The sequence below is a fragment of the Nicotiana sylvestris genome, chromosome 10 (assembly GCF_000393655.2).
Source record: "Nicotiana sylvestris chromosome 10, ASM39365v2, whole genome shotgun sequence".
Classification (NCBI taxonomy): domain Eukaryota; kingdom Viridiplantae; phylum Streptophyta; class Magnoliopsida; order Solanales; family Solanaceae; genus Nicotiana; species Nicotiana sylvestris.
In genome coordinates, this window is record NC_091066.1 from 136,594,677 (window position 1) to 136,608,911 (window position 14,235).

At 38.0% G+C, this 14,235-nt stretch overlaps 1 protein-coding gene across 1 annotated transcript in view; it reads left to right on the forward strand.

Annotated features, from left to right (window-relative positions):
• Positions 1 to 8,113: 8,113 nt before the first annotated feature.
• Positions 8,114 to 14,235, forward strand: part of LOC138880008 (uncharacterized) — a 44,871-nt gene continuing 38,749 nt past the window's right edge. The window contains exon 1 of the mRNA XM_070159657.1: positions 8,114 to 8,392. Within this exon, the coding sequence (XP_070015758.1) occupies positions 8,114 to 8,392 (279 nt within the window). The remainder of the gene's footprint in view (positions 8,393 to 14,235) is intronic.

Here is a 14,235-nt window from a genome sequence, read left to right on the forward strand (position 1 = left end):
GAATTACGCGTTCGCGAGAAGGGAGCCGCGTTCGCGATGGGCTGAGAAGCTGAGCCTTCGTGTTCATGAAGAAGGGACGCGTTCGCAAAGAAGGAAAAATGGTCAATGTCAATTTTTGCTTCGCGAACGCGAGGCTTTGACCGCATTCACGAAGAACTATTTAAATGCCTGGGCAGAATGATTTAAAAGGCCTATTCTGCGATTTTGAGCCTAAGTTCCTCCATTTGTGGGCGATTTTGAAGCTTTTTGAAGAGGATTGAAGAGGGATTCAAGGGGAATCACTTGGAGGTAACATTTTTAACTTCATAACTCGTTTATATGTGATTAAAGACCTAATTGGTGGTGAGAAATTTGGGAAAAATGGGTAATTAGGGCTTGAGATTAAGAGACCTTAACATGGGTATTAGAGGGGTCAATTGAACTCCAATTTCAGTGTTCTTGTTATGGATAGACTCGTGAGAGTACGAGGTTTCTAAAAATATAAATTGTACCCGATTCCGAGATGTGGGATCGAGGGTCATTTTGGTCATTTTACCTAATTTCGCGTATTAGCTTAGAATTTAATTGTAGAATCAGTTACTTGGAGCGTTATTTATATTATGCAATTGAATTGAATAGATTTGGGCCATTTTGGAGTCGAGTACTCATGGCAAGAGCGTAGTTTCGGGTTGATTTTGAGCGAGTTTGAGGTAAGTGGGTTGCCTAACCTTGTGGGGGGACTTTCCCCTTAGGATTTGGTATATTTGGTAATTGAAATGCCTTGTACGTGAGGTGATGAGTGTGTACTTGTGCTGATTATTGGAAATCCGATTTTTATTAAGTAATTACTAGTATGTTTCCTTTCCTGTTTTTATTACTTGCACTATTAAGCCTGATGTTAGCTTAAGAAAGTATGTCCAAGTGATTTAATTGCTTTATTTGCTCAAACTACTTTATTTGAATTCTATGCAGCATGCTAGGCTAGAATTACTTGCTTGCCTTGATATGAAATAAGCCATTTCTGAATATTTTCCTGCTACTGTGTATTTACATTGGGACTACGGATGTGAGATTCCAGTAGATCCCCCTTGTCTGTTTATTTGGGACTACGGATGTTGGATTCCGGTAGATCCCCTTAGTCTATTTATTTGGGACTATGGATGTGGGATTCCGGTAGATCCCCCTGCACAGTTATATGGAACTACAGGACTGCACCCGGTAGATTCCTTCAGTACTGAGTATTTATATTTGGGACTACGGATGTGGGATTCTGGTAGATTCCCCTTGTCTATTTATTTGGGACTACGGATGTGGGATTCTGGTAGATCCCCCTGCACAGTTATATGGAACTACGGGACTGCACCCGGTAGATTCCCCAAGTACTGGATATTTATATTTGGGACTACAGATCGGGATTTCGGTAGATCCTCGCACACTGATAGTTGGACTACGGGACGAGATCCAGGGAGATCATTCGGATACATATGATGGACTACGGGACGGTATCCCAGGAGTTCCACTAGATAGATGTTGGGACTACATGATGGTATCCTGGAAGGTACCCCGGTTGTTATCTCTGTGTTGAGTTGTATTTCCTTTCCGTGATTATTTTGTCTCTGTTCTAGTTGTTGTTGTTCTTTCCATTCTATGTTATTTTTTACTGTTGCACTTAAGTATATTGTCTTATTCTATACTATTATACCTTATATTTTATTTAACCTCAATAGGGCCCTGACCTTCCTCATTACTATCCGACCGAGATTAGGCTTGACACTTACTGAGTACCGTTGTGGTGTACTCATGCCCCTTCAGCGTATGTTTTTCATGGGCAGATCCAGGTATTTTCACTCTGTCTTATCATCCTTGAGGCGAGGCGCTTCTGTAGAGACTTCGAGGTATATCTGCCGCGTCCGCAGACCGATGAGTCCCTTTCTATCTTTCTGTAATAGTATAGCCCTTCAGTACTCCCCTTTTGGGTTAGACATTTCTTGAGTTAGAGCTTCTTATGTATCTCTTAGCTTGTGATTCATGGGTTTCCTGGTTTTGGGAAAATATATTGGTTTTAAGAGTTAATATTGTGTATGCCGAGCGACACTTTTAAACGTTGTTTTATTACTCTATTTCTGTTTTAAATTTTTTTCTTCCGCAAATTTGGTTATCTTTCGCATTTTAGGCTTACCTAGTCGCAGAGACTAGGTGCCGTCACGATGGTTCACGGAGGGCGAACCGGGGTCGTGACATGACACTTGTATTTCTGATCTATACACACATTTACAAACTTTATATAATTATTATGCTAACATTGTTGATGCTTCTTCGGTTGTAGATGCAAATATTCCTTCAAGTAATCCTTCAACATCTGGAACAACTATGGATGATAATGATGGTGTTCAAGATAATCTGATTTGGTCTACACTAGGAGAGCATCAACAAACCAGTACCAGGAATATTGATGAACTCCAATTCTACTTGCAAAAGTCACCAGAGACCCTCACAAAAGATTTTCTACCGCTGGGTTGGTGGAAGAGCAACTCAAATCAATTTCCTGTTCTTTCGGCCATGGCTCAAGACGTGCTAAATGTGCCAATTTCAACAGTCGTATCAGAGAGCGCATTTAGCCAAGTAACGCAGCAGCTAGGAGATACCCGTCATTAATTGGGCAACAATGCTTTGGAAATTCTAGTGTGCTTCAGAGATTGGATAAGATCAGAACGGAAAAATCAAGGGCGTGTCGAGGTAGACGAAGAGGAGGACCAAGAAATTGGAGATATAATGGTTTATGGTTCTGATTCAACCAATGCCGGAAACCTACAACCTCATGTTGACATGGAAGAACTTACAAAAAATGATGCAAAATATGTGATGTACTATTTCTTATTTTTTATAGTTATTGTAAACTTTTAATTTGCAAGTTCAAAAAGAAAAGAACTTGCAAATTAATTTGAAGTATTAAAAATATAAAATGAAAGCCTTCAGAGTTTGTTCCTTATATATTGCCTATTGGTCTTATTAAATATTTTTTTGTAGCCACCTAATTTCTAATTTCAATTTTATAATTTTAAAATACAAATTTCAAATTTAAAACTTTAAACTTTAAACTTCAAAGTTTAATTCTAAGCCTTAAAAGTTTGCAAATACTTAAGTATCAATAACATTGAATAAGAAAAACAAAATTTATTTTTTTTTAAAAAATATAGTAGCCCGGCCCACCCGAACCCGTTAAGCCCGAACCTGAACGGGCCTAAATAACCCGAAAAAGTTCAACCCGCCCCCAGCATGTTATCTCAGCCCGTTAACCAACCCAGTTCGAAAACGGACGAGATGGTTTTTTTCCTGTTCAACCCGTCCCAGCCCGCCCGATAAATAGTTATATTTTGGCACTTGATAGTACTATCGGGGAACCAACTGAGGGACCTAATTCCTCCGCCCAAGAGGAGCCCTCTGCTTCTACTTGGGACAAAACCCCTGATTCTCCACAAGAACCCCAAGTCAGTACTGATCCCGCTCCCTCTCCTCATTTCTATGCTGAGCCATTGTTAATTGTTGTTCCTGAAATGAGATCTCTGTCTGAGAAGAAGAAAGAGGATAGTAAAGAAGAAGACTATGACAATGTGTCTCTTGCGAGCTTCATTAGTGTTAGGAGTAGAAAGGCAACTCCCCAGGAGTCAACTCCTAAGAGACCTACCACTAGGTTGCAGAAGAAGGAAGCTCTTGAGTTAGTCCTAAGGATAAGTAAAGAAGAAATGAAGAGGAGGAGAGTGGTAAAGTATGGAAAGACTGTCAATGAGAAGGTAGTGCCTCCAGCACTAGTTGTTGATATTGATGATGAGGTGAATGAGGAACCTGATTCCTTAGTTCGTAAGTCCTTAAATAAACCTACAGTTCCAAAGTCCAAGAAAGAGTCATCTGTGAGTGAGATGGATTTGAGCAAGGTTGAGGGTGAAAAATTTGGTGAGAGAGTAGTTGAGGAGTCTGGTGAAAAAGTGGCTGAGGAGTCTACTAAGAAGGTGTCAAGAAATCTGCAGACAAAAGGAAGAGTGTGAGAAAATCAGTGAAAAGGAAGGCTTGTGCTAGTGAGGAACCTGCTTCCTCCAAGAAGGCCAATGTTGGTTCAATCCAAGATGTTGGAAGGGAAAATTTGAGAAACCAAAAGGTGTTGTGGGCCACATATTTGCCCTTGATATTCTTGACTTGTCAGGAATGCACCAACCGGCTGATATCTGTGAATTCCAACAGTGGACACATTTGTTCACAAGTGACAGTTCTAAAGTGTATCAGGCAAAAGTGCATAGTTTCTATGCTGACTTCTTCAAAGTTGAGGATGATAACATATGCCTGAAAATGAATGGTGTTGATTTTGTGATGGATACTGCTGTACTGGGAACCATTTTGGGCGTGCCTACTGACGGAATGTCCTCCATTGAGGGAACCTGCTCTTTGAACTTTAGAAATGCCATCTTGAAGGATAAGGGAGTACAACAAGGGGAACGGGTACACAAGAAGGCCCTCCTTCCAGTGTACCAACTGCTGTTTGAAATGGTCAACAAAGTTCTGCTCCCACGCGTAGAAAGACATTCCATGACGTCACGAGCCGACTTGGTTCTCATGGAACCACTGGATGGCTACACCATTATAAACCTGCCTGGTCTTATGATAAAGCAAATAAAGAAAGTGGCAGAGTTCAAGGATGGTAATCATGGGCAGCCTTACGGGTTCCTTCTCACCAAAATATTTGAATTCTTCAAAGTCCCGTTGGGGAAAGCTAAAGTGGGTACCCGCAAGCAAACTTTCTCCAAGACCACCCTTGAAGAGTGTGAGTGCATTGATAGGCGTGGATGGGTGGACATCAATTCCACTATCTCTCAGCCGATCAACACTCAAAATAGTGCCACTGAAGAGATAAGAAAGTTGAAGGCACAGAATGCCATTTTTGTAGGTCAGCTCAATCAGGTCTAGGAGGCACCTAATTCTACCAGTTCCTAAAGCACATAGGTTGCCCGCCTCACAAAGGAAAAAGCTGACCTTAAAAAATAGGTTGAGGATCTGAAGGAGAGGCTGCCCAACGAGCAGGCGTCAACAAATGCTCGCATGGACATCCTACTTAGAACCCTTGCCAGTGTTCCTTAAAAGTTGTTCCCTTCACAGTGTCTAGTTCCTAGTGTCTGTCATCTATTTCAGTTTCATGTGCTTAGAGATGTTTATGACTGGTACCTTTTTGTTGTTTTTATTTTGTGGGTGATTTGGTAACAATGGAACTACTCCCTGCTTTATTTCCAAAAATCAATGAAAATTTTGTCCTTTTGTTGTGCATGCCTTGTTCTTCTACTCTGTTTTTAGTCATGTTTGTGTGCACACATGTGGTATGAGTTAACTAATCTAGACTTCTTTTTGCTTATTTCTTGCTACTGATCTTTTTATGATGCCAAAGAGGGAAAATTAATTGATAGGGAACAGATTCAGGGGGAATACAAGAAATTACGTATGTCATTCTAGTTCTTAGGTAGAACTTCGATTATAAGTTTGTCATCATCAAAAAGGCGGAATTTGATAGGTTATATGCATCCCTATTATGTTTTGATGATATAACAAAAACCAGATGAGGAACTTGTTACACATCCTCAAGTACTTAAGAATAACAAGTCTCAAGCTGGGGACGTGGTTCAACTCTTCAGAGTCAGGGAAACAGTTAGAGGAAACAGATGGACACCAGTTCCCTTAGTGACTGTACCAGTCAACCCCCGACAGCTGTAAAGTTATTGCCTGCACATGCAACAGTGCAAACAGTGCAACAATCAACTTTATGAGGGAATGCCCTTGTACCAAACATGCTTGCATCATTCAAGTGATGTCACCTATGTAATATTAACATTGAAGCAAAGGCAAAAACATCACTTTTGAACATTCAAGAATCAATCAAGAATTCTCTCAAGCGAGCAATCAATCCTGCAAGTGATACTCAAGGGCATCAAGAATAAAGAACAACATAACAAAGGCTCAGTTCCCTGTAGTGAGTCATTACATGTCCTTAGTTGTGTTGTACCTTTGTTAAAGTACTCTACTTTTAATTCCTACTTAGCTTAGTTAGAAGTATTGTATAGGAAAATTTTGTAAAATCATAAACCGTGTGTTTGTGTCTTGGCTAGAGTTAGTCGAGTTGTAAGCTTTGTAATAGAGTAATTACAAATGTGCTTGTAATAGAGTTGTTACAAGTTAGTGAGTAATTAAGAGGTTAATTCCTAGGTTACAATAGGTTGTAATTTGAAGTTTGTTCAGTAATGAAGTTGAAATCCTACAAGGGTAGGTCGTGGTTTTTAATCCCGTGAGCTCGGAGTTTTTCACGTAAAACTCCATTGTGTCATTTACTTACTACAGTGTGCGTGTATTCTGTGGGAACTAATAGAGAACCTGGTTCTTTGTATAGTTTGGTGGACCCTTAGTTTCTATCAATACTGCTTCATAAAGACAATATATTGATCCAACTAAAATTCAAAAAGAGCTTAAGTGACTAAATATATAAAACCAAAATTACCCCACATACACAGAAACTCTGTTAACAAGATTATAGACGACAATTGAAATAGATTATTACATTGCATAACAAGCTAAAATACAAAATTAGCTTCAAGACTTTCTTCCACTTCAATTATTTTTGTTGATTGTTGCTCTTCTTCAGCAAACCCAATATCACAACATTTGCTTGCCGGGGGAATTGAGGGCCATACCACTCGAAATATTCACAAGGACTTCGCCATTTAGACTGTGTGGAATCAAAATAAACAAAATAAAAACTTAAGAAAATTCCAACAAAATACAACCCATACGAAAAAATTCAGAAATTAACCTAGCCCATAATACTTACAACCGAGGAATCTACGCCCAGGGTTATCGTTGGACCATGGAATTTTTAATACTGGAGGATACCCACTTCGAATCCATGAAGTAAATTAGAAGAAGACTTAGAAAGTTGATGGCATGAGGAAGGAAATTTCAGCAGATGTTGTTTAATGGAGGAAAAGGTGGAGAAGAAACTATATAGGAAAAGAGAGAGAAAGAGTCGTTGGTCTTAAAGGTAAAATGACTTTTTCTTTTGTTTTGCCATAAGAACAATCACATTTGGGTGAAATATTTCTGCTCTACGTACCCAACTGAGTTTGTATCTACTTTGTATGCTAGGTCAGCATAAAAAGGTATATTAAAAGATGAAAAACCAAGTGTAAGGGAGTATTTAGGACCCAGTATGATTAAAGGGGAACTAAATAAAAGTTGTCAAGTGTAGAGGTCCCTAATATTTCTACCTTTTCTCTAATGCATCTTACCAAATGACCCCTTAGTGTATAACTAGTGATCATTTTTAGTTACTGAAATTACCTATGTTTAGTCGACATAATTTTTTGCATTAAAAAAAAGGATATTAAAGCAAATAATTCATAAGTTATGATGTAGAAGTGCAAGTAGCTCACTCAATGTGTTGGTTCTATGTAGTATATATATTGCCCATAAAATCACTTTCGGAGACTCTTTCGATATCTCCTATCGTAAGGTTGCGTAAAAATAGCTTATTATATCGAGTATATCGTATACCCTTTAGCTCAAGGATACCATCTAACATGTAAAGTAATAGATTGCTTGGACGTAGAATAATTATGGAATTTTTACCTTCTCTTATGCCACATATTAAACCTTGTCACCCTCCATGTTTAAGGTTAGAGATAATTACATTTAGTATACTAAATTACCATTTATATACCATAATTTAAAACAGGGATATAATTAATGGGGCATTTATTTTAGGCATAATTATAGGACCGTATATTCCCACGTTTCTCTTTCCTTTCAGCTCAACCCCCTCTCCCCACCTTTTACCTTTACCGTAACTCCCTCACCCCTCCACACGTTTTACCTTTACCCTTCACTCCCCCACGTTTTCTTCAGTTTTCTTCTATACAGAACAAAATCTACCCACGTTCTTCATTTTTCTCAATTTAATTTCACCAAATATTGAAGTTAAACCATAAAGAACATCAAATCTCCCAAAAAAATACATAAAAAATCTACAGTATGTGATATCTCCTCTTTCGATTTGGGTGTATTAACACCAAAATTACCACAAAAACAAGTAAAATCTACACATGCAATGAAACCTACTACTCACATTTCATCTCCTAGACAAATCCGTGCTGAAATGCGAACAAAGAAAATGCACGATGCAGAGGCTAGAGGAAGTGCTACACCAGGCGGCAAACAACTCAAAAGAAAGGGGAAAGAGGTATGTGTAGATGACGACTTTGTTGAAGATGTCCCTAAAATTCCAACAGTTAAAAAACCCAAGCTGCCTCCTACTTCCACAAAACAAAAAACGAAGAAACAGTCCAAAGAGCTCCCAAAATTGGTTCAGAAAAAAAAATTGGTGAAGGTAAACATTTAGTATTTTCGTTTCCATTTTTTTAGTTTTGTTTTGGATGTAAAAATCTTTGTTTTAAGTGTTTTGGTAAATTGTAGATTAGTTGTCTTAATTTTCTAGATTTTTTGTAGTTGTGATTTAAAACACGGATATAATTGTAGTCGTGTTGTAATTATATTGTCCTTAGCTTTTGAATTTTGAAACAGAGTTGTAGCTACTTTTTGCTTCCTGCATTTTTGTAGATAATGTTTATATGTGTAGATGTCTTGTATGGTTTTGTAGTTATATGTGTGGGTTGGCTGTATTTTTTTGAAGCAGATTTGTATGTATTTTTTCTCCCTGATTTTTTTTGGCAATAAGTGTAGTGATTATGTAGTTATATGTAGATATTATTTATATTAATGCTTAATTTATATGCAGTTTACTAATGTGAAATAATTTATCATTTTGTGCAGAATGGACATTATTTTGCCCCATATAATGTGGATTATGGTTGTGAGCACGTGATTTTTGTTTCGCGCGACAATCGCTCCAAAAGAAATAAAAAAAAATAATAACAATTGGTCCTGTTGTACAATTTTTGGATTTTTACATGGCACTTTGTTAATTATTTATGATTTTTGCCCATTTTATTTTTATTAAAAACAAAATACAAAAAATGTATGTGTCATGCGTGATTTGAACCGTAATCTGGTTGTTAAATAGAAAATCATAAATAGGCATCTTGGTCCGTGATTTTTGCTTTGTTTGATTTTACCTGCTTTAAATATTTTGATAGATGTGTGCAAATAATTGTATTAAGTGTTTATGTAATTTTAATTTAATTTACTTGGATTTTGTTTTAAAAATAAAATAAAAAAATATATAATAAAAAAAAGAGATGCAGAATTGGGTTTAAAATTAGTTGGGCCTATTTTCATTTTAATTCAAGGCCCAAACTCAAACCCAAAACCCCTTGTGTTACCCGGTCCAGTCCAGTTGATACCTAGGGTGTCCAAACGACGCCGTTTTAATCCAGTCTGATCTGGGCCGTTGATCTCAGATTGATCAACGGCCAAGATCACTTCTTCACAACCCATGATGAACCCGACCCATTTCCACCCGGACCAACCCAAACCCCTTTTAGATGAAACGACACCGTTTCCCCTAAGCCTTCAGATCCAAGCCATTGATTTCGATTGATCTGACGGCTGAGATCAACCCACCCATTCCATATATAAGCCCCTTACCATACCCTGCTCCCCTATCCAATACCCCAGCCTTCGTCCTCACCAAACCCTTCCCCTTCAAACCCTAGCCGCCCCCATCTCCCTTCACCAGAAACCCAGCGGCATGAACGCGTGACCTTCACCTTAACACCCTAGGACCACCTTGACACCCCGAACATGGATCCACCAACCGTTCAGCTCGAATCCCATCCCACCTTCTCGAATCTTCATTTGAAGATTCGAGTCAAAACTCGATCTACACCGTTTAACCCTAGTTTCACACCAGACACTCCCTAGACCCCCCTCGTGACCAAACCATGCTTGGTTTGGTCCGAATCTGACCAGGGAAGCACGAATCCCGGATCTAATTTTCGGAACTTTAAAGTTCCTCGTCGATGGTCCGTTGTCTTGTTTGAGCCGAAGAGATTAAGGTCTAATGGACCTTAATCGAAGTGTTTCTCATCTGAGAAACATTTCCATTAAAGTCCGTTCAGCCTTAAGAAAGGTCTGTCCGAGTCCGAGTTAAGGTTTTGATTTTTCGGGATTTAAGGTGAGTTTTGTTCTCTTTTCTTTGTTCTGTTAGTCCATGTTTGTTTAAAAGGCTGTTATTGTTGTTGTGAAATGGGTGTTTCGAATTTTACCAACTGTGTCCTGTCCACCTTGCCTGAACCTTTGTTGTTTGATTGAGTTTCTTCTTCTACTTGTTCTGATAATGTGTATGTATGTATTTGTTGTGCAATTAGTTGAATTCCAAATTTGAACTGATTAACTGATTCCTCGAGTACAATTCTGCTTAGTTAGTACAATTCGAATCATGTGTCCTATACTGTTAAATGTCTGATTTTGGTTTTGATTATATGTGTTATAACTAATATAGTCGAGTCAACATGTGTCGTCAATTAGTTTCAGCTGCCTGAACAATAACAAATCGATTTACTTTTGATAAGCATGGCTTGAATCACTTAGGAACTGAGTTTAGTGCTTATAATTGGTAATTTGAATCAGAAATGTAAAAATCAATGTTCTGTTTAGTCACAGTTCTGAAATTGGAGGGCATGTGCACTTATGCACAACATGTGCATTTTGTGCACAGCCTGTGCCCTGCCTAAGTGCTTTTGAATTAAATAGTTTGACAACATGTGCTGTCAGACTACATCCTGCTGCCCATATTCTGCTTTAAGTTTTAGAAATAATAAACATTACTAAAAAGTTAAGCCTGCCAAGGGAATGTCATGGGGTTAATACTTAAATAGCTGAGTGGAAACTGAAAAGAAGATGGCACATGGGAGGGGTGTTCTTTTGGTCTAACAGGCTGTTAAAGGGCTGAGGTTAGGGCCTATAAAAGGGAAGAAGACCATCTGATATAGGAGACAGACATAAGAGGGGGAGGAGGAGATAGAGATACAGACACACAGGGAAATTGTTAACACAGAAAGAGAGGGGATTGGGACTGAACATTTGAGAGGAGATAGATCTGAGAGGAAGAATACACACAGACAGACATAAGAGAGAGGATAGATTTGAGAAGAGAGACCTGAATACATACATATTAACACACACAGACAGATACAAGGGAGAAAGGATAGGAAAATCAGGAACTGTTTTCTTCGCATTGTCGTCTGGATTTCATTTGTTCTTCTGCTTATTCTGTTCCTTCCAAGTTTAAACTGAGCTCACTGGTTGTAGTTTGCATTGGGTTATTTCCTGAAGTTTGGTCTATCTGGGGTTTTCTATTTCCACTACCCTGTTTGTTACCTGCTGTTACTGCTGCTGTTTCTGTTGCCATTGTCATTCTACTGACTTCCTTTCTTCTTCGATTGTAAGCATTCCCAGGTACACACTCCTGAAACCTTGTTAGCCGAAAGTTTGAAGTTTGAAGTTGAAATAAAGAAACGAACATCTGTTTACTTTACAATCCTTGTGTTCAAAAATAGTTTGAATGGTAGCTTGGTCTGTATTTGTCTAAGTTAGTCCCAACCACGATTGCTCTGTATGAATTATGCACATCTTGATTGACATATTAGATAATATTGTTTGTTAGGTCAGACGTATTTTCAATGTGTATAACCATTAGGTTTCGATTTAGCTATGACAGTATAATATAGAATCGTGGCAAGCACCTGTACATATTTTGTCTAGACTTTTGAACTGTCAAATTTGTTATATTTGGTTCCATTTAATTTCAAGATAAATGTACCCCAAGCTAATTCTCATGTGGTGTTACGTTGATAGGATGACCATGTGTGTCAACCCTCTTGTTAGATTACTTGTTCCTATATAGGTTCGATATGGGTTTCGATATAGAGTCACTGTTTCGAAATAATGCAACTACTTTTTTTTTTTTGAGTTCAATTAACAGCAGCTTTCCTAATAAACAACTGATTTCATTTACCAAGCCTAAATAAGTTGATTACAAAGTTCAAACTTAAGGTTTGTTTAATGTAAATTTAGTATGAATTATCTGTTGCTTGCGATCCCTCCTATCAAATTAACAGAACTTATTCACTCCTTGACGAGGCATGAGATAATTCTCACCTCATAAACAACCAATTAGGCAATCAAGCAAAATTTCGGATTCGTCATATATAGTAGAGATTTAGTATGTTAGTTGCTTAAACAAGTAAGTTTAGTATTTTTCCCTTTTTTTAGAGACAAATGTATTAGAAATGTAGCCACTTTAGGATATCCTTTCTAAAATAGAGACGAGCCTCGCCAAATAAAAATGCAAAATTGCGGGGCCCTCGATAAATAATCATAATAATTATTTAGAATTCAAGCTAGGCCGTTTAGTGAATCTCATGGCCCTCTCAAAAAATAATAACACGTTAGGCTCTTTAGGCGCGGCTTAATTAAATCATATTCTTAAATTCGGGTGCACATTGATGTGGCCCAAATCCAAATCTCAACGAAGTCAAAATGTGTTGACAATCACGGGCGCATTGATTGTGACGTGGTTCGAGATGCATTTTCACGACGTTGCAATTCTATAAAAATAAGTGATAATGATAAGAGCGGTTTAAACTTAATAAAAGCACGTAAGTCATAACATGTATTTAAATCAGATATTTAGCCATTATAACAATTTAAGCGACCGTGCTAGAACCACGAGATTCGAGGGTGCCTAACACCTTCCCTCGGGTCAACAGAATTCCTTACTTAGAATTTCTGGTTCGCAGACTTCATTTGGAAAAGTCGAAAATTTCCTCGATTTGGGATTCAAGATAAACCGGTGACTTGGGACACCAAAAACCAAACCTTTCCCAAGTGGCGACTCTGAATTAAATAAATAATCCCATTTCGAATATTGTCACTTAAATTGGAAAAACTCCCCTCGCGCATTTATCCTTCGGGGCGGGCGCGCAAAAAGGAGGTGTGACAGCTCTGGCGACTCTGCTGGGGAAGTTTACCCAGAACCACTGGTTCAGGGTTCAAGAATTCGAGCTTAGAATAATTGTTATATTTGGCTTTATTATCTGATCTTTATTACATGTTTTTGCATAACGTGCTAAATGTTGTCTTTTACCGCTTTGATATTATCTGAACTGTATATAAACTGTGCCGAAACCCTTCTCTTCTTACCTCCGGGGAGAAGCTCGCTGGTCGAGACTCCCTATTCTGTTAGTGTCAATACCTGAAATAAGAAAGAGGTCGGACAAGTTACAAAGCCGGACGATCTCGCGGGTCCCCGGTACGTAGCCCCCTCCTCGACTCGAGTTGTCTACTCGGGTACACAGTCTAGAACAAATGCCCAGGTTATAAACCTAGTATAACGAAACTTCATGCCGGATCCCTAGTAGGAACGTTTATTTGCATCATGTTGCATTTGACTTAGGGGGCTCAACACAGGGGTTGGGTCCGTCTAGGACAGGCAACCTGAAATGAAAAGACCATCCTGCTGCATTCCTATCTGTTTTGCGCATTTATTTGCTTCCGTTCCGCATGCTGACCGGTTTCTAAAAAAGAAAATAGCAGCGTAGGGAGATAATTACTTATTTTGGAAAAATAAAACCAATGTCCAAGTAGTGTCAAAACCTCGCCGGAATTTTTCTAAAAAAAGAATAAAAACAAAATTTGTCTTCTTAGTTTGAGTTATTAAAAAAAAAATATAAAAATTTTTCTTTTTTTTATCACTTCCAAAATCAAAAAAAAAGAGAAGGTATTTATTTAAAAGTAAAAAAAAACGGAAATTCATAATTCAAAAAAAAATGTTGTCTCTTTCGTAGTACCCCTTTTATAAATTCAGACTAATAGTCCAAATATTTCCTAAAAAAAAATATATAATAATATTTTCTTTAGTCTTTATCTCTTTGCAAAAGAAAAAATATAATAAAAATGCGTATTCTTGATTTCTAGGTTTATTTGATTTTTTCTATTTACGGTATTCCCGAACTACGCCGGTTTGATTCTCACCGGATGTGAGATACGTAGGCAACCCTCGTCGGGTTCAACCCCATTTTGCTAAAATAGCCAAAATCAATAAATAAATAAATAAATAAAAAAGAGATGTGTCAAATTTTTAAAGATTCATAAATAAGTCAGGTGACGCTGTTTTGTCATAAATAGCCGAATGATTTCGAAAAGGGACGCCGAAAGGCTGACTTTGCATAAACAACCACCTTTGGGTCTTGTTTAGCATTTTTGTCCAGT